At 39.6% G+C, this 19,011-nt stretch overlaps 3 protein-coding genes across 5 annotated transcripts; 2 read left to right on the plus strand and 1 right to left on the minus strand.

The window, feature by feature from the left end:
* Window positions 1–1,928: 1,928 nt before the first annotated feature.
* hexb (hexosaminidase B (beta polypeptide)) lies at window positions 1,929–9,573 on the plus strand. 2 transcript variants are annotated; one of them, XM_014974196.2, is made up of 14 exons: window positions 1,929–2,230; window positions 2,380–2,531; window positions 4,803–4,868; window positions 5,083–5,129; window positions 5,212–5,322; window positions 5,407–5,508; window positions 5,596–5,728; window positions 5,803–5,983; window positions 6,059–6,145; window positions 6,221–6,293; window positions 7,668–7,848; window positions 8,768–8,858; window positions 9,075–9,179; window positions 9,262–9,573. In XM_014974196.2, exons 1-14 carry the CDS (start codon window positions 1,977–1,979, stop codon window positions 9,323–9,325), a joined length of 1,647 nt encoding a protein of 548 aa, XP_014829682.1. In that variant the 5' UTR covers window positions 1,929–1,976; the 3' UTR covers window positions 9,326–9,573. The 2 variants fall into 2 exon arrangements, with proteins under 2 accessions (XP_014829682.1, XP_014829684.2); XM_014974198.2 differs by lacking the exon at window positions 7,668–7,848 and adding an exon at window positions 7,066–7,240 and having other exon boundaries at window positions 1,930–2,230.
* On the minus strand, window positions 9,574–16,259 carry gfm2 (GTP dependent ribosome recycling factor mitochondrial 2). Of its 2 annotated transcripts, none has more exons than XM_014974193.2 (20): window positions 15,867–16,259; window positions 15,712–15,796; window positions 14,849–14,894; window positions 14,663–14,760; window positions 14,458–14,583; window positions 14,282–14,370; window positions 14,099–14,187; window positions 13,949–14,009; window positions 13,614–13,799; window positions 13,448–13,528; window positions 13,206–13,354; window positions 12,359–12,499; window positions 12,185–12,284; window positions 11,921–12,113; window positions 11,216–11,292; window positions 10,989–11,127; window positions 10,748–10,921; window positions 10,240–10,355; window positions 9,975–10,157; window positions 9,574–9,892 (listed from the first exon to the last, which is right to left on the minus strand). In XM_014974193.2, the coding sequence occupies exons 1-20, from the start codon at window positions 15,906–15,908 to the stop codon at window positions 9,764–9,766; spliced, it is 2,304 nt and encodes a 767-aa protein (XP_014829679.2). In that variant the 5' UTR covers window positions 15,909–16,259; the 3' UTR covers window positions 9,574–9,763. The 2 variants fall into 2 exon arrangements, with proteins under 2 accessions (XP_014829679.2, XP_087866951.1); XM_088010825.1 differs by having other exon boundaries at window positions 12,359–12,502.
* Window positions 16,260–16,329: 70 nt separating this feature from the next.
* On the plus strand, window positions 16,330–19,011 carry nsa2 (NSA2 ribosome biogenesis homolog (S. cerevisiae)). The gene is made up of 6 exons (XM_014974199.2): window positions 16,330–16,478; window positions 17,117–17,304; window positions 17,376–17,526; window positions 17,624–17,803; window positions 18,407–18,599; window positions 18,767–19,011. The coding sequence occupies exons 1-6, from the start codon at window positions 16,476–16,478 to the stop codon at window positions 18,832–18,834; spliced, it is 783 nt and encodes a 260-aa protein (XP_014829685.1). The 5' UTR covers window positions 16,330–16,475; the 3' UTR covers window positions 18,835–19,011.

The raw sequence follows: 19,011 nt of genomic DNA on the forward strand, positions 1-19,011 counted from the left end.
ATAATAATAATAATAATAATAATAATAATAATAATGTTGGCCAAAAGTAATAAAGAACTAAGAAATCGCTTGAAACACAGTGGTAATAAACAAATACCTCAGCAGTTTTTTAATCTAGCATAGCAGTTTTACAAATATTTTTTGTGAAGTCAGTGTTTTGCCTTTGGTTGCGAACTACAAGTTTCATTCCCTTTTAAGGAAAACTGATTATCCCCCTCAAAAAAAATTTAAAAATGTAAAAAAAAAAAAAATCTTATAATAGACATTATAAACGAGTCCTACAGCATTTGTGGCTCCAAACAACTTTGCCAAGCTAGAGCGAAGGCAAAAATGATTCTTTGGGTTGTAAAAGTTGCTGACCTCTGGTTCATCCCATAAAATCCAACCTTAGAATTTCAAGGGTTTGGAATCCTTTGCAACTCCACTGTAAAAACAGTCAAAGAATAGTTGTTTTTTTCCCTCATGCTGTCCTCAGGAAAAGTAGTATAATGACTATTAAATTATTAAAGTTTTTTAAAGTGAACTGTACCGTGACAACAAAGCAAACAGGCCTGTTCTGACGGCCTCACTGCAGTCCACCCTGTTCTACAGGAAACTGGTGCTGCAGCAGATTCTGTAAACCTGCATTCAGGCTCTGTACCTCTGTACATGAATGGAGCCTAAATGTAACCATGTATACACGCAACAACAAAGATTAATGTGTAACTTTTAATCAACACCTACATCTGCTCTGACCTACTTACTCAGCTGCATGTCAAAGTTTACAAAAGAAAAACATCTGATCATGAGTGACAACCAGATGGTTGTGTTTAAGAAATATGTCACCACACTTTACTTCTTAGTTCTGACTTTCTTTTAATATTCCACAAGCACTGTGTTAAATAAATAAACACCGGATTAAAAAAAAAGAAAAAAAAAGAAAAACTATGCACAAAAGTTCACACTTTAAACAAGATCAAAAAAGGGGGAAAAACGTTTTGCTATTTTAGAGAAATTTAGCTACAAATTTCTGTTTGAATCATCAAATTCTTATGAAAACCACTAAGCGTTTAATTCTTTTATTAAAAATTCTTCAGGTTTCGCAGGCTCAGCATTTTAGAAGTGAGAATAGCTTTGTCCTTGGGCTGTTGTTCGGACCCCATAGTGACGAGATCACATGACATCCGGAAAATAGACTGAGGGAGACAGAGAACCATGCATGCTCACACTCACACCTGGTCATTTTACAATCATTAATGATCTCAGCATGTGTACTTTCATATTGTAAGCGGAAACTAAAGCAGAAATTGTGCTAAGCCAGTTATAGTTATATATACGTTGCTAATATTTTATATTGTAACAGACATTGGAGTTAAATACATCTCCATAGCAACCACTGAGGTAATAACAAACTATTACTTCCTTAACTAATTCAAATCAGTGAACATGTGACGTTTTCCGACTCAGGAACAAACAGAAGGAATTATTAAATCTGTTTTCTGTAACATTGGAAATATACCTTTGTAAAATAAAAATTTTGTCACCGTAACACTGTGCAAGTATAATAAAAGATCATTTAAAGTGGCACCGTATTTTACGACGGAATACGAGAATGAAGTCATAATTACCAGACTGAAGTCGTTATGAGAACTCGAACGTGAAAAAGCACTCTTAAAACTCCGATAAAATGAAAAATGCTGTTACACTGTGGTATTGCTTTAAGAAATCATTTTTAACTACGACGAAGTACTAGTACGACGGTACGACCTAGTATTAGGGCCAGACTAAGAGTAATTAAATTATGAGAATAGAGTAGAAGTATTTAAGATTAAAATTATTTTTTATTAGAGCCAAATAAAAAAAGTGAAGGATGCTGCATCTACACACGGTCCCTTTAAATTGTTACTTCCGTGTGGGAAATCCCGCCCTCTCGTTCCCCATACAAATCTCTTGTCAGTCTCGTCCAGGTCTTGTGACTTTACAGCTCTGCAGTAAACATGAACAACCTACTGGGGTTTACGTTCATCTTACTGGCTCTCGGTTCCTGCCGGGGGCTTCAGGACAACGACGTCGACGAGGAGCCCGAGCTCGTCTTCCAGCCCTCCAAATACGGCTCTCTGTGGCCCCTGCCGCAGAACGTGCAAATTTCGGATGTTTCCTTAAAGCTGAGCTCCTCCAGCTTCAGTATTACTGATGCCAAAGAGTCTGGAGCCGGGGCCAGCTGCGGCCTCCTTCAACTGGCCTACAAGAGGTCTGGAAAGTTTGGGTTTTTTTCTGGCCGGAGTATTGCGGGGAGTGTGTGTGTGGGGGAGGAGGGGGGAAGTTTTCTTTCAGTTAGTTACGTTCATGATGCATTCACGGACCTGTTTTGACTCTTACCTGCTGTATCTCTCTCCACAGGTACTATGAATACATATTTGGGGGCGCTAAAAAGCAGAAGGTGAATCGAAACGCGAGAGCAGGTCCCACGGACCTGTTGGAGCTGCAGGTGTGGATCACATCACCTGACTCGGAGTGTGACGGTTACCCCAGTGTGTCTTCTGATGAGTCATGTGAGTCTCTTCCTCATTGATAACATTTTTTTTGGTAACCAGCTCTTCATGCAAAAATGCCTTTAAATAGATAATATCATCTAATGTAAATAGAGCTGCATTTGGAGAAATTAAAGTTTTTATGAGCGAAAAACATAGGCAAAAGAATATTGCCTCTCTAAATCCATGTGCACAATTAAAGTTTGAACATATATTTTATTTATGACTTATTTTCTGCAGGGTGCAGCTGATAAAGCAAAGCATTCCGCCTTTTACCGTTTCATTTATCCTTGGTTTTGTTTACATATTTTCTATGTAATATCTGAATAGCAAAAACTCATTTGGTTGAACTAATCAAAATAAATAACATTAATATTTTTGCACTTCAACAACATAATGGCATTATTATTACAATTTTAAAAGGGTTACAGAAGATTTAAAACTTACTGATACTGGTGGTGTAGATAATGTTTTATTGTTTTTTTTTCTTTTTAAATAAATACACAAATAAAAAAACCTTGGAAAATAAATTTCACTTTTGCGATCATAGCGTAATTTCAGACAAAGAAATACAAATTTTGTACATGTAGTCAGTGGAAAGGGGGAATATGCCATGAATAGTAATAATAATTTACAAAATTACCTGTCATTGACAAACTGTCAATATATATTCAGCTCACGTTGCAGCTTTTCTAAAGATTTAGCTCCTACAGGACCAAGGCGGCTTTGGACGAAGGTGAAGTGTTGTCTGGCGTTGGTTTGGCTGCATGTGATGATGGATTATTGTCTTGCCGAAAGCTTCATTTTCAGGATTATCACTGAGTTTTGTTTTTACACCAAGCCTACCTGGTGCGTTGTACATTCAAAAACAAAAAAAAAGTGCCTATCTTTTTAGCTAATTAAAGCTTAAGGTCACAGGGAAAGTCCTGTTAGCCTTTTCACAACATGAAAACACGGAAAAGTTAAAAATAAAAATTACTGGCATGCCTCCCAAGCTTCTGGTTGGTATGTGAGTATTTATCAATTGAGACCTACCTGCGGTAACCGCAAGACGCCATTCTGTGCTGCTGACTTGAAACGGCGATCGTTGTAGATTTTTGCTTTGTTTTTATCTCCCTAAATTTGTGTTGCTTTTTTAAGACGGATATCATCCTAGTCTTGTGTGACACAAATCAAGTTGTTTAGCTGTGGAAAAATGGGTTATGTCAACCTGGGGGTTGTATGCATTTCCCATAGTGGCACTTTAAAGCACTATTTAGCGACTGTTACCTACAGTTGTTATGAAAAAGTTGAATATATAAAAAAAAACTTAAGAGAAACATGACTTCATTTCATAGCTGTACTTTGAAATTGGCCTCTCTGTCTTTAAGAAGCTCACCTTTTACCCGAAACAACTTTCCCATTTTGAAGAGTGGCTATATGAAGTTGCACATCGTATCTGCACACTGGAAATGGGAAGTAGTGGTAAATTTTTAAAAAAGAAGTTCCTAAAAACTCATCAGCTTAAAAAATGTTTCAGTTGCATTTATTGGATTAAAAAAAAAAAAACCTAACCACAAATTGTGACCCAAGTTATTAGAAAAAACCCCCCACATAAATCATATCCCATTGAATACTTTAATTAAATGGTTTCTTAATTTTATTTCACCCTGACATTATGCTTCTGCATTAAAAAGTACATTTATTTCCAATTTTTAAAAAATGGTTCTTATGATGAAGTCTCCGTTTTAAATTTAGTTAAATGATCTTGTCTTATTACTATTACTATTGTGCACTATTTTATTTTTATATTTGTATCATGTTCGAATAAATTTCATTCATTCATTCATTCACTATATTTAAATGTAAAAAGTCATTACTACAGGCTTGATCTCTGCTGCCTTTTAGTAATGTGGGATCATGAAAATATTTTCTTGGAGTTGATCCCACTGTAGTGAAAAAAACTTGGCTAATGAAGCATAGGGGAGTTTACCATCTCACAAGTTTACAGTCAACTTGACACACTTAGATAATCTTATCTGATGAATAAGCAGTCACATTTTTCGGTGAGCGATTTAGCTCCATTTGATTAAAGAGGAATTTGTGAAGAACTGGACAAAAAAAGATGCGCTTCAGCTAGTGAATACATTTTCCAAGAACGGCAATCCTACTCGTGATGGGAAGGAGGAGGTAAAGATTACCTGGAAAGCAAATTCAAGGATTAACCCAGACCAAATGTTTCATGGCTTACAGTCCTGATTTAACCTCCTGGAAAGCTTCACCGGGTCTTACTACGACTGTTTGTTTCTGCAGATGAGCTGACCGTGGATCAGCCGATCGCTGTCCTGAAAGCACCGAAGGTCTGGGGAGCCCTGCATGGTAGGAGTTTATTTGCCCATGTGCCTGGTTTTAAATCCTCATCAAATGACAAGTACATAACTTTTTTTTTTTTCTCTCTCTCTATTGTGAGGTCACAGGACATAAAATTAAATTTAGATCTTATGTCCTGTGACATAAGACGTGCAGGACATTTTTAAATGGGGTTTAACTTGCTTGGAATTGTGTATTTTATCTCTTCTTCTCCTTTTTTGAGGTCTGGAGACTTTCAGCCAGTTGGTCTATGAGGACGAGTATGGGACCGTAAGTGAGACAGATGAATCGTGTCTCTCTCCTTGTTGGTGAATCGTTTCTGGTTCATGTTGTTTTTGCAACTTTTTTCCAGAAAACCATCAATTCAACGGTTATCAGTGACTTCCCAAGATTTCCTCATCGAGGCATCTTGCTGGACACGTCGCGGCATTTCCTTCCAGTTAAAGTCATCCTGACAAATCTGGTACATAAACCACATGTTTATGTACCAAGTAGTTAATTTATCTTAACTTTTTAGAAATGTATTCCACTTTACTTCACCCTGCAGGAAATCATGGCGATGAATAAATTCAACGTCTTCCACTGGCACATCGTCGATGATCCGTCTTTTCCCTACTTGAGCCGGACGTTCCCAAACTTGAGCCAAAAGGTTCCAGAAAAGCCTCATCATCTGCGTCGACCCAAAAGTTTCATCCCCCTGTATTGACATAAATGTATCCCATCACAATGTTAACAGGGCGCTTACCACCCGTACACCCACGTGTACACACCCGCAGATGTGAAAATGGTGATCGAGTTCGCCCGCCTCAGAGGCATTAGGGTCGTCTCCGAGTTTGACACCCCAGGACACACGCAGTCTTGGGGTAAAGGTGGGTTCTCTAGTTGTTGCCGTCCACATTTGGTTTCAGCTCCTACGTTCTCCTGATGTCCGCTTCCGTCTCAGGTCAAACTGACCTGCTCACGCCTTGCTACTCTGGCTCCAAGCCGTCTGGCACCTTCGGACCGGTGAACCCCATCCTCAACTCCACCTACGAGTTCATGACGCAGTTCTTCAAAGAGATCAGCGAAGTTTTCCCCGACGCCTACATTCACCTGGGAGGTGACGAGGTGTCCTTTGCGTGCTGGTGAGGAGCCCTGATCCGTCTAATAGACCAGAGAGATGTTAGCGGCTGTTATTTACTTATTTATTGTCTTTACAGGCAGTCCAACCCAGACATTCAGAAGTTCATGGAGCAGCAAGGCTTTGGAAAGGACTACAGGAAACTGGAGTCCTTCTACATCCAAAAGTGCGCATCTTATTTTAGTTCCTTTTTTAGAAAATATTCATATATTTTTATTGAATGATTTTTTTCATACAATAGACTTCTGGACATTGTCGCTGCTACCAATAAAGGCTACATCATCTGGCAGGAGGTCTTTGACAATGGTGTTAAGGTATCCTCCATTTTTCTTATTTTTGTAAAGTGAATGCTAAATTTGTTACTTAAAATAGTGTAAAATGATTGTTAAACTGCAATCTGTTGTTTTTAACTCTGCTTTTATTGAATAATTTAGGAAACGGTTATGATATGGACTCTGAAGATGTTTCTAAGTTGTCTTTTAATGCTGTCCCACTATTTGCAACATTGTTACAATCATCAGGAGCCGTGTTGAAATTTTGTGTTGCATTATCAACAAGTCATATCAAAACTGCTAGTACTAGCATTTTTCTGCTGCTGATGTAAATGGGAGCATATAATTTTTTTTTTTTACAGCTTAAGCAGTATGTGTCAATTCAAGACAGCTTTGGTTTGGTTTCTTGTACAAAAATGTACTTATTGCTGTTTTTCTGTCATTTTGGGAAGCTGGACAAAATATGTGGCTTCTTTGTAACATCTGTACTAAACTCAGCTACAGTTCATTCTGGAAATTTTTGGGTATCGATTCAAATTTCTAGGCAGCTGCTGAAAAGCGGTTAGACTCAGATAAAACAAGAGTCTCTACTGACAATTTCTTTACAGTAAGTCAAGAACAAATCTGAAGTTGACTTAAGCTCAACTTGAATACATTGATATAAATAAAATAAAAGCAAAAAGAGTCTTTCCCTAAATATTTCCAGATTGATCTTCAGTTTTTCTTTTTTCCCCCTCCAACTGGTTGCCTTCTTTCTTTATAAGCTACGTCTGCAGTATGTTAAAAACATGGGTTTGACTTGTAACAATTGCAGCTGAAGCCCGACACGGTAGTGCACGTGTGGATCGGCAGTGGGAGTAACTCGGAGATGAGCAAAGTGACCGCAGCCGGATACACCACCATCCTCTCCGCCCCATGGTACTTAGATTATATTAGCATTGGACAGGACTGGCTGAATTACTACAAGGTTGAGCCGCTCAACTTCAACGGTCAGTTTTAGTAGTTAATAATAATAATATAATAATAATGATGAAGATAAAGATGATGAATACTTCTCCCTCCCCCTCAATCATCTCATGATTGAGGGAGGGGGATCACTTTTCAGCTTGTTTTTGTTCAACAGACTTTAATGTAAAGAAACTGCACAGTTGTGACAACAAGTCAGTGTGTGAACATGGGGCAGTGCGGTTGGTGGTTTTGCTTCTTTATTTGCGTATTTCACCCGACTGGTTGACTTCAATCTTTGGTTTCACAATGATCAGATCAAACAAGATGACGTCTGTCATCAGACGAAAGGTGCTCAGAACCTCTCCAGGTTCAGGGATGTTTTGGAGGGACCACCATCAGCAGATGGAAAAACTCATTGTGGTCTGTTATTTCAATCTGTCTCCCTCTGTGTGTGTGTGTGCTCTGTAGCTGAAACCAGACACACTAATCCACATTTGGAAAGGAACCCCGGCGGCATACCAGTCTGAGATGGCAAGAATTACGTCGGCAGGGTTCAAGACCCTACTGTCGGCTCCCTGGTACCTGAACCATATCACCTATGGCCAGGACTGGCCGGGCTTTTACAAAGCCGACCCGCAAGATTTTCAGGGTTTGTGTCTACATGATGTATATATATTCTGGTTACGCCTCACCTGGTTGCAACTGCCTTGTTCCTGCACTTAGAAGCTAGCGCTAGCGTTGCCACACAGCTAGCATCTGCAGGAAGTTAGAAAAGCAGCGATTGGCTAGCGACCTGTGGACTTTATTTACTGAAGACCACAGGCTACTCTGTAACCAAGTCATGCGTTTCAACAGTCCTGTAAAATAAGATGTTTTATTGCTGCAAATGTCTAAAAGTCGAAAGGTTTTTCCAGCTTTGAGTCTCTTCGCTGCATGCTGACTCAAACGTGACTCAGCATGCAAAGGTTACTGGATCAGGCTTGTTTACAGAAAGATTCATGAATCAGCCACCGTCCTCCTGAAATAGAGCTGGGCAAAGGTAAATGGAGTAAACTTGCCAGTTTGATAAGTAAAAATGAAAATTACTCAGAGAGAAATGTTTTCTCGCACTGAGATGTTACCTTCTCAAGTGTTAAAATAATTTTTAAAAAGTCAGTGTTAACAATGTAAACAGTGTTATGTACAGACATTTTGAGAAAAACTAGATTGAAGACTGAGTTTCAACCAGTTGGCGAGAAAATTCTGGCTCAAATTTCTTCCAATAGGAGCCAAAACACAAGAACCATGAATGTTTAAAACATATACATTTGCATGGATTTGTGTCACTATTCTGTATGAAACGCAGGGAATGTGTTGATTACGATCAGCACTACTACGCGTGCCCTGCTTTATTATTCAGCTGGCGTTTGGCTAAAATGAAGCAAAATCCTTTAACTAAAACTGACATGTCCCAGTGTTGTCACTCCTGTGCAAACCTTTGTAAGCCTGTTGAATAAAGAGCAGGAAAATGTGCTTGTGCTTATGAAAAGGAAGCCGAATTTACTGAAAATATGCTTAAAAAAAAACAGGAACTGAAGAACAAAAGAAGCTTGTGATTGGTGGAGAGGCCTGTATGTGGGGAGAGTACGTGGACGCTACGAATCTGACACCGAGACTCTGGTAAAATATGTCTCTTAGCTTAATTTAAATACATTTATTTCCACTTTTCGTCGTGTTTATAGGTACAAACTTCTTTAGTGTATTTCTGTTGTGTTAAGGGATATCATGCAAAAATTCTAAATCCATATTGTCGACTCCTAGTGTTGATTTTTTTTTTTTTTTTTCCCCAAAGGACTGTAATCACAAATGATACCAGAATGCTATTTTATGTCTTAGGCCTCGAGCCAGTGCTGTAGCAGAGCGGCTGTGGAGCGCTAAAGAGGTCACGGACACCGGCGACGCCTTCAGCAGACTTTCTCTTCACCGCTGTCGCTTGGTAGAGTAAGTATCCAGATAAGTACGTAACGGATATTATTACTTATTACAAGAGACATTAAGAATATTTTCTTTTCTTTTCTGTAAGGCGTGGGATACCAGCTGAGCCGCTGACTCCCAGCTTCTGCCTGCATGAATACAAAGGCATCTGAGCGCTGACGTGCTGGTGTGGGAACCGAAAAGGGAAGCACACGCACTCACAGTCAACCTTTATGCTTGGTTTGTAAAACTGGGGAATCAAATGAGGAGCTTCTGCTTCAGAGCTGTCACTGTACTTATTGAATGCGATTCACAAATCTTATGTTCTATGTCGATATGAATGATTTATTTTTTTCTACATGCTTTTGTTTTTGTTGGTGAGACTGTTTCTAAAGATTTCAATAAAATCTTGAAATTGTAATTGCTTCTGTGTTTTTGTTTTTATTAGCAAAAACCATGCAGAAATACAGCGGCTGCGGATTCATTTAGCAGCACAACAGGAGTATGACATTGTCCTCTTTCAATGTAATCTCAATATTTACCATAATAAATAGCTTTTTTCTTCTTTTTTTTCCCCCAGAAAATGTGAAGAAAACTGTAAAAATGTGTGATCACGTCAAACCGGACATTCTTTTAAGAAGTGCGCTCTGGTCATGGGGGTTCATGGCTTCGTAGGCGTCCAGCTCCAGTGAGAAAGTGGCGTTTCCAGAGGTCACAGTTCGCAGGACCGTGGAATAGCCCTTTAACGTGTCAGAAGATTAAATCATTAAATGATTTTCAGAGAGCAGAAGCAGATATCATTTAAATCACGCCGAATCTCACCATCATTTCAGCCAGCGGCACCGTTGCCAGCAGCACCTTGTTGTCGTGGCGACTCTGGATTTCTCTGACGGTCCCCCGTCTTTGGGCCAGGTCCCCCAGTACCGAGCTGAGGTGCTCCTCCCCGACGGTGACCTCCAGGGACATGACGGGCTCCAGGACCTGTCCCCCTGCCAGCCTCAGAGCCTGGGTTCCCGAAGTGACACCGTTAAGGCCATGCCGTCTACCGTGCAGCGCTTTTTAACGTGAACAAACGTTCTAGGTCTACCTTCAGCATGCAACGGGACACGCAGGCCGACACCATGGCCGGAGACGTCCCCGGCTCCACGGAAACGCTGTGGATCAGACAGGAGACGCCCCAGACGGGGTAACCTAGCAACGGCCCTGGGGGAGGGGGAATCATATTTGAGAACCCTAATGATGAATCAATATGGTTTTGATTAAGCTGCTTTTGTTTTTTTGTGTGTATTTGAAATATGTCTACTCTAGTCTTCAGAGTTAAATAGCTAATCTTTTCTTTATATGCTACAAGTTTTTCATTCTTCCTGTTCCTTTATCATTCATCATATTTTTTTAGTTGTTACATGAACTATTTATATTTATTATTGAGTGAAAGAAAGAAAAAAGGTTCCAGTTTTCAGCACATTTCCAGACTGACATCCTTAATCTGGATTTGTCATTTTGTTGAACATTTTTACTACTACCCTTTGCCACATTGTTGCGATAAAGATGTTTCATGTTTAGGAATAAGAAAGAATTATTAAAGCTACGTTTACCTTGCAGGTATGAGCTTTGCACTCCGTTTTCCACAGCCTCTTTTGTTTCTGGCTGGATCTGCACTTGTAGTTCTTCTGTAAATGCTACTTCACACGAGGCGAAGTCCACCGGTCTGACAGTCAGATCGACCGACGCTGCATGCCTTCTGTCCCCTATGGTCCGGTCCAGTGTGTCTGAACAAAGGCGGATTCATTAGCTGATATTTTCAGCCTTCCAGAAATGAATGTTGAAGCGGCGCACCTGCAGTGGAGGCTTCCTGGAGGATAGTTTCTCTGTAGGCCACCTGCAGCGGCCCGAGGTGAGTCTCGATGCCGTATTCTCGTCTGATTCGGTCGTGGATGATGTCGATGTGCAGCTCTCCCATCCCGCACAGGATGGTCTTGGCACCGAAGGAAAACGGGATCTTTAAAATTAACCTGCTGTGCTCAGAACAAAGCTCTAGCTGATCCAAAACAAACTGCTACTACCTGACCAGAATCGGGGTCAACTCTGACTTTCAGGCTGGGGTCTTCTCTCTGCAGGCAGTTGAGCGCATTCTCCAGATCTTTTAGTGAAGAAAGAATAAAATGTTTGAAAGACTGGAAAATGTTCAGGAGTGAAAATAAACACTATACTAAAATTTTTCTCTTCAGGGGAATAAATTTTGAGGTATTTTTGGTGGGATTTCATCCGAGAGATCAACACAAAGCAATGCAAGAATTGTGACGGGAGGAAAAAAAAACTATGGGATGAGAGTTTTTGTTGCAACACAAATCATTTTTCTTTTATTTGCCTTTTTGCTTTGCTTTATTTTTATGTCAAAGCAGGTCGGGGACACAAACATCCAGCGACTTTTCACTCTAGAACAAACTTTGGCAAAACCATCCACTGACTGGCTAAATACAGCAAAGGTTTTAAAAGAAAATTGTTGCTGGGAACAAACTAAAAACATTTCATAGACCAAGAAAATTTAAAATAATTTTTTCCCAAAAAGTTAAGTAATAGCAAACATTACGGAAAACATCAGACTAATGCTTTGTATTCATGTTTAATTTTCATTAAAATAATGCGTTATTTTAATGATTTATTGTTGCGTGGGCAAAATGGAGAGAATTTGTGATAATGGCATTTTGCATTTTTAATTCAGGGGAAAAAAGAAAAATAATTGTGTGATTGTTGACCCTAGCACCGACCTGCCTGCTTGGCCATGGTGGGGGGTTCTATGGTGCAGAAGAAGACAGGATCAGGGACTTCCACTCCCGACAGGACGATGCCGATGTCGGCTTGGTCTCCACGCTTCGTCCCCATCCCGCCGTCGCTCTGCGCTCGACGAGCAGCGGCGGCCGCGGACGCCTTGGAGGAAACGATGGTGTCTCCCGTGACCGTCTGACGTGAAAGCGCGAAAACATGAGCAAGCTCTTAATATTCGAAAAAGGCGTGGGGAATAAACGGGTCACCTGCTTCAGTCCTACGGTCAGGGCGATGTTTCCCGCACTCATGGAGGGGATTTCAACCTGCTGGTCAGCGAACGGCACCAGCAGTCGGCTCATCCTCTCACTGCAAACAGAACGTTTCTATCACTCCGTATCGTAATAAGTGACGCCGCGGCTGGCGGGATGGAAACGACATACGTGTTGTTCCGGTTTATGTTGTGGACGGCCGTCTGTGCTTTCAGCGTTCCAGAGTAGATCCTGAGGAACACCAGCGGACCGCGCTGCTTGTCGTGGAGAACCTTAAAGGCCAAGGCGCACAGGTCGTCTTTGTACCACCGCCTGCTGGTCCAACACACACTTAAACTAATTTTCATTAAAAACAATAACACATTATTTGAACGTCTGCACTTTCCATAATAAAATAAGAATTCAGCCCCCTCTTTTAGATCAAGTAAATAAAGTAAATCAATTCTTTAAAATAAAAACTTCAGAGCCACTCCAAATAAATATGTGCCCAATATCACTTGAGTTGTTTTTTAAAGTTAAATTATTCATGATGACCCACAGTAGAAAGCTTATTCAGATCTGTTAAATATTTACATTGATACAACAAAAATAATTCAAAGATATGAAAAATTAACCTTAAAATATGCTTAGTATTTTACTTAGAAATTAATTTAAAAAGCATGTTCCTACAAGAATTGTAACCCTAACGTTTTGCAAAGAAACAAATGATTTTCTTGTAACCCACCACAAAGACATTCAGAATATTATCTACCACATTTAATTGGATGTTTTCTTGTCTTTTTTTTTTTATTTTGGAGAGGAACTATTCTTACCGTGATATTTCTTCCTGATTTTCAATAAACTAAAATTGAATGTTGCATTTACAGTGTGAGATAATACTTTTCCAATAAAATATTTCCTTCCCTTATCATTTTCCATATCTTTACCAAAGGCAACATAACGCATATAAGGTTCTACACATAATTTGACATCCGTTTAATAGATAAAATTACTGAAACAGGTTTCAGAGGTCACTCACACCAGGTCATGGTGCCGTTCGTTAGGAGCGGGCAGGTAAGCAGTGATGGCGTCTAAAAGAGGCTGAACGCCTTTGTTTTTCAGAGAGCTCCCGCACAGCACCGGCACGCCTTTCCGGGCCAGAGTCACCCGCCGCACAGCTTCCTGTAGCTGGAATATCAGATTAAACACAGGTAAGTTTGTAAAGTATCATCACATCTCAACACAAAGTCCTGTTCTAGGTCAGTGCAATGGAAGACTTGCTTTTTTTGCGGGAACAGCCTCAAAATTGTCACTAAAATCCGTCAGCAGCAGCTCAGCAAATTCATCGTCCAGATCAGCCACCTGGGATTCAGAGAAGAAAAAATACCGTCATCAAACATTATTCTTTTTTAAAGTTAGCTGTTGCTGCAGATTTCAGGATGTGTACCTGCTCAATGAGTGCCGCCCTGGCCTCATCGGCTGCTTCCAGGAGTTCTGGATCTTCGGATTTGCCGAGAGATTTGGCTTCAAATGTTCGTCCGTTGTCTTGTGTCGATGTCAGGTTCCACATGAGCTTCTGATTGGTCAACAAGTCCACCACACCTGTGAAGTTCTTACCGCTGCCGATTGGTATCTAGACAGGGATGGATTTAGGAGAAGCTCACAATGAAACCTCATATTTGTTATTTACAAAGATGTTCATGTTGCAGCTGAAGACAAGAGTTGGAAATAAAAGGGATTTATTCAGTAAAAATTAACAATTTAGAGAGAATGTTGATGTACCTGCAGGAGGACTGGAGTTGCTTTCAGTTTCAGTCTTATGCTCTCAAGTGAGAAATTTAGGCTGTAAGAAAAATAAAATATAGCTTCATTTTTAATACCATGCAAAGCAAACCCACAGTTTGCAGAAGACAAGATGTCCGAGTCACTTACTCAGCTGTAGGTTTGTCCATCTTATTCAGGAAACAAACGCAGGGTATATGGTGCTTCTCTGCTTGCCTCCACACGGTCAGAGTCTGGGCCTGTTGGGGTTTTCAAAGGCAGCGGAAGTTGCTAATTACACGAGGAAAATCGTTATTAAACCTAAAATGAAAAAATATATCTGCCTTTGCCAACCTCGACGCCAGCAGACGAGTCAAACACGGCAACAGCCCCGTCAAGAACACGAAGCGCCCGTTCCACCTCCAGAGTGAAGTCGACGTGTCCTGCAAACACACGAGCTCTACGCTTATTTATACTTTCATTTTAATATTTTAGGTTTAACAAGTTTTTTTATTTATTTATTTATATACCTGGGGTATCTATGAGGTTTATGCGATGGCTTTTCCAATCAAACGTGACAGCTGCCGACTGGATGGTGATGCCGCGTTCCCTCTCTTGAGCCATGAAATCCGTGACCGTGTCCCCGTCGTCCACGTCTGACGGAAACAAACGAGCCAACAGTTCAAACCATGGAAAACAGGCATCCACACACTGCTGTCTGTGTCTGATACACACCTCCTAACGCCCTCGTGTAGCCGGAGTAATACAACATCCTCTCTGTTGTGGTCGTCTTTCCTGCGTCGATGTGAGCCATGATGCCGATGTTTCGGATCCTGCAGAAACAGCACAACTTAACACCGATCTAATAGGACGTGTAGCGAATGGCCTGTAAAAATTGATTGCTGAATAAAAACGCCTTACTTGGAAATGTCGGGGTTGAGCACCGCCCGCAGTGATTTGATATCGTCTGTAATAGTTAGCAAGAAGGTAAATGCTGAGTATTTGACTAAATCCAAGTTAATCAATGGTGTATTTTTTTAAGAAAATTTATAATTTTGTCACATTAATAATAATTGGAGGTTAATTGCTTATTGTGTACATCATAACTTACTGGAAGAAAAAAATTGTAAAATGTTTTAAAAATATGATTTATTTGCATAAATTCCTTGAATGCCTTGCAAATGTATTTTCAACTCTTGAACTTTTCATTTTATATCATTACAGACACAAGGTGTATTTAATTAAATAGAAGAAAAACTATAAAGAATTTTCAAAACATTTGACCAGAAAAAGCATCTAAAAAGTGTAGTGTGCAAATGTGTTAACCTACTTTACTCTAATACCCTCGAATAAAATCTACTTAAATAAATTATTGTTTAATGAATCTGGAAAAGCATTTTTAGAGAAGCAGAGATCCACAGCTTAGGAGATAAAATTTGTTGACAGGACAATTATTCATTTTGTACTCAGCAAATATGGCCTTGATGAAAGAGTAGTAAGAAGAAATGGATCCTAATTTGAAGTGGTAAAGTGACAAAATGTATATATAACGTAATTCCAAGCTGCATGGATTAGGATATTCTTGTAAATCCTTAAAGATCCAACACAAACTTTATAACATTTTAAACAATGAAGCTAAAAAAATTCCCAAAGTCTTTTTTTAAAAAAACTTAAGGAATGTAGTTATATATTCTGCTATAGTAATCCCGTTTAAGCTTAAAAGAAGACCTCCACAGTGCCCTTTAGTAGTGATGAAAATATTTGTTTTAAGTTGTAAATCACACCTGGTAGAGAGACATAATGTCTTCTTAAATGCCAGCTCAGTCTACATCTGCAGCTCTGTGATTCAGCTCTCAATAAGCATCGACCCTATGAAAGACACTGTTATTAATCGGATCAGTTAATAGTAGCATATATGTAAAATAAATATATGTTTTACCCATATGATCCCCTTGAGCGTCTGTAAGGCTCTGACAGACATCTCTTGTTATAAAAGCTCCTTACTGCCTTTCTGTCGCAGCTTTAAAGACAATGAGGCAGGACTAAGAGCTGTCACCTCATTCGTTACATAGGAAATTTAAATAATTTATATGAATAATACAGAAAAGCAAAGGTATTAAAGTACCCTTGAGAGCACAATCATTTTTGTTACTAAGTCTCGTTTAAGGCACGACTCCAAAATACATCCCCTGGATCCCTGAGGCTGTCATTTGGTTCCGCGTTTAGAAATAAATTCACTTTTTTTTCTTTTTTTTACAGTTAAGTAAATTTAAGTATTAGAGTACATAACAAATAGATTAAAGCATTTTTCTACGGATACGTTTTATAATGTTTGACAACAAAGCCGATTCTAAAAAATTAAAATTAAAATTTAAAAACGGATATGTTTCTTTAGCGTGGTGACGTACTTCCTCTACGTATCGGCTCCGGGGAAAACAACATCAGAAGAGCCCCAGCCTCAAGCAAAAACACCAAAAAACACCGTGCTTTCATCAGCCGTTACCACCAGCAACGTCTTTATTGAAACAAGTAACTTCCGAAGAACAACATGGTAAGAAACTCGGTCGTCTAAATGTTGTTTATTGGCCGGTATCAGACAATTTCACGCTCTAGCTTTTCTTGAGTTAGCTTTAGCTTTCGTCAGCATGTGGCAGCGAGGGCAGGCGCTACTCTGAACGAAGCTGGATTTCAGCTGTTTGTCTCAAAATCCACCTCATTGTGTTGTTGTCAGGTCTCTGATGCCATTACAATATCTAGGGTATATTTTACACACGGAAGTAGTTTAGGTAACCAGTCATGGAAGGTAGCTGAAAAATTCTGAACAAATATCGAGTGTGATTAAATATTTTTTTGTATAAGAAAACTGAACTTTGAAAATAATTTTAACTTGTGATTTTGTTCTCAGTCTCAATGCCTTAAATCAATATTCATTTGTGTTTGTTTTTTGAAACCATCCGACCTTATTTCCTTAATTATTTCCTTAAAATGTCTGTTTTTAAAGGTGACATAGCTAAAGGCTGACAACTATAGAAATATCTGACATAAATAAACTATAAACTGAGCTTTTAGTTTACAAATACATTCTGCCACAATGTATCTTACAAAAGTTTATAATTAAATCTGTAAAAGTTGATTTCCGTACAGCCTCAACTACAATGTTTGAACGTGTGTGTCCGTCTTGTTTCTCAGCCTCAGAACGAGCACATCGAGTTGCACCGCAAGCGGCACGGCTACCGCCTGGACCACCATGAGAGGAAACGGAAGAAGGAGAGCCGAGAGGCCCACGAGCGGTCCCACAAAGCCAGAAAGATGATTGGATTGAAGGCCAAGCTCTATCACAAACAGAGACATGCAGAGAAGATCCAGATGAAAAAGACGTGAGTATGGAGGAGGATATCCTGTCTTGTTTTGTTTTCACCCTTGTAACTTTTTCTTTCGTTGTTTTCAGCATCAAAATGCACGAACAGAGGAAGACCAAGCAGAAGGACGATGACAAGACCCCTGAAGGAGCCGTGCCGGCCTACCTGTTGGACAGAGAGGGACAGACTCGTGCAAAGGTCCTCTCCAACATGATCAAACAGAAGAGGAAAGAGAAAGCTGTAAGTGATGTTTTATGACGTGCACATATATCTTTTTTCGATTTACTTCTTTGTAATTGTAAACATTTGTATAAAATTAACATGATTGTGCTTGTAGGGCAAGTGGGAGGTGCCCCTGCCAAAGGTTCGCGCTCAAGGAGAGACAGAAGTTCTTAAAGTCATCCGAACAGGAAAGAGACAGAAGAAAGCCTGGAAGAGGATGGTCACTAAAGTCTGCTTTGTTGGAGACGGCTTCACAAGGAAACCTCCAAAGTACGAGCGCTTCATCAGACCTATGGTAAGCCAACCGTACAGGTTGAGTTAAAATGTTTTCTACTCCTTGGTACTGATGCACCGATTCACTTTTTGCACTTTTGATACAAATACAGATATATGAGGTTTAGTATCTGCCGGTACCGATGCGATACAGAAAAACAGTGCTGAATTAGCTTGAAAGATTTTTTTTTTTAAAACTCAGACATAAATATACTGACGTACAATATATCTCTGTACCAGTACAGTTTACGTAAATGCAGCAAAATCTTGACAAGCTTGGTCAAACAAAAACAGCACAACTTTCATTTGTTTGGTCATTGCAACAGTCAGTGTGAAATAAATAATAAAGAAACTGAAGCTGACAAAAACAAATGGCAACAAACATCTTTAAAATGGTTCAGAAAGTGCAATTAGCAATTCTAAATAAAATGTAAAATAAGTAATGAAGCATGACAACAGAGTAAAAGGCATAGAATTAGACTGAATTATGGATTGGTCACATGGTGACCAATAACCGATCTAAAATTATTTTCCAGTATCGGTACCGATACAGATTAATATCGGATCGGTGCCACTCTACTCCTTGGTTTGAGCTCGGTCACCCACTTATCTGTGTCTTCTCTAGGGTCTGCGTTTTAAGAAGGCTCACGTCACACACCCAGAACTGAAAGCAACGTTCTGCCTTCCCATCCTGGGAGTGAAGAAGAACCCTTCGTCACCACTCTACACCACTCTGGGGGTCATCACCAAGGGAACAGTGATAGAGGTCAATGTCAGCGAGCTGGGCCTGGTCACACAAGGTGGAAAGGTCATCTGGGGTGAGTTCTTCTTCAATAAGGATTTTTTGTAGGATGTAAGATAACTTAAAGTATAATTTTGTTTCTGCTTCTCTTTTTTACTTACATATTTCTTCAAAAAGTAGGAATAACTCTTCTTTTAAAACATCAGATCTTCACGTTGAAATGTTTTATTTTTTCCTTCTCAGGTAAATATGCCCAGGTGACAAATAACCCAGAGAACGATGGATGCATTAATGCAGTTCTTCTGGTATAAGACTTTCTACCTGCCTGATAACTCCTGATTACACCAAGAGGATTGATTAACAGTGGACCTACATTCACCAAACTGTTGGGAAGGTGGCTGGAGCTGTGATTGGCTACATCTACTGCAGCAAAAAGGACACTCTGAAAGGAAATCGTTTGATATAAATAAACTTGAAATGACATCAGA

This window comes from Poecilia mexicana, unplaced genomic scaffold (genome assembly GCF_051168715.1).
Source record: "Poecilia mexicana isolate PSO_F unplaced genomic scaffold, ASM5116871v1 scaffold_12, whole genome shotgun sequence".
NCBI classification, from domain to species: domain Eukaryota; kingdom Metazoa; phylum Chordata; class Actinopteri; order Cyprinodontiformes; family Poeciliidae; genus Poecilia; species Poecilia mexicana.

Bases quoted from the DNA above. Each gene is read 5' to 3' on its own strand.
- hexb (XM_014974196.2), top strand. From the start codon at position 1,977: ATGAACAACCTACTGGGGTTTACGTTCATCTTACTGGCTCTCGGTTCC. The intron at 6,146-6,220 runs GTGCGCATCTTA...TTCATACAATAG, and splicing joins GAGTCCTTCTACATCCAAAA to ACTTCTGGACATTGTCGCTG. The intron at 8,859-9,074 runs GTAAAATATGTC...TTTATGTCTTAG, and splicing joins AATCTGACACCGAGACTCTG to GCCTCGAGCCAGTGCTGTAG.
- gfm2 (XM_088010825.1), bottom strand. From the start codon at position 15,908: ATGTCTGTCAGAGCCTTACAGACGCTCAAGGGGATCATATGG. The intron at 15,797-15,866 runs GTAAAACATATA...TGTCTTTCATAG, and splicing joins CGCTCAAGGGGATCATATGG to GGTCGATGCTTATTGAGAGC. The intron at 14,010-14,098 runs GTAAGTGACTCG...TTTTTCTTACAG, and splicing joins ATGGACAAACCTACAGCTGA to CCTAAATTTCTCACTTGAGA.
- nsa2 (XM_014974199.2), top strand. The intron at 17,527-17,623 runs GTAAGTGATGTT...TTGTGCTTGTAG, and splicing joins AGAAGAGGAAAGAGAAAGCT to GGCAAGTGGGAGGTGCCCCT. The intron at 17,804-18,406 runs GTAAGCCAACCG...TGTCTTCTCTAG, and splicing joins AGCGCTTCATCAGACCTATG to GGTCTGCGTTTTAAGAAGGC.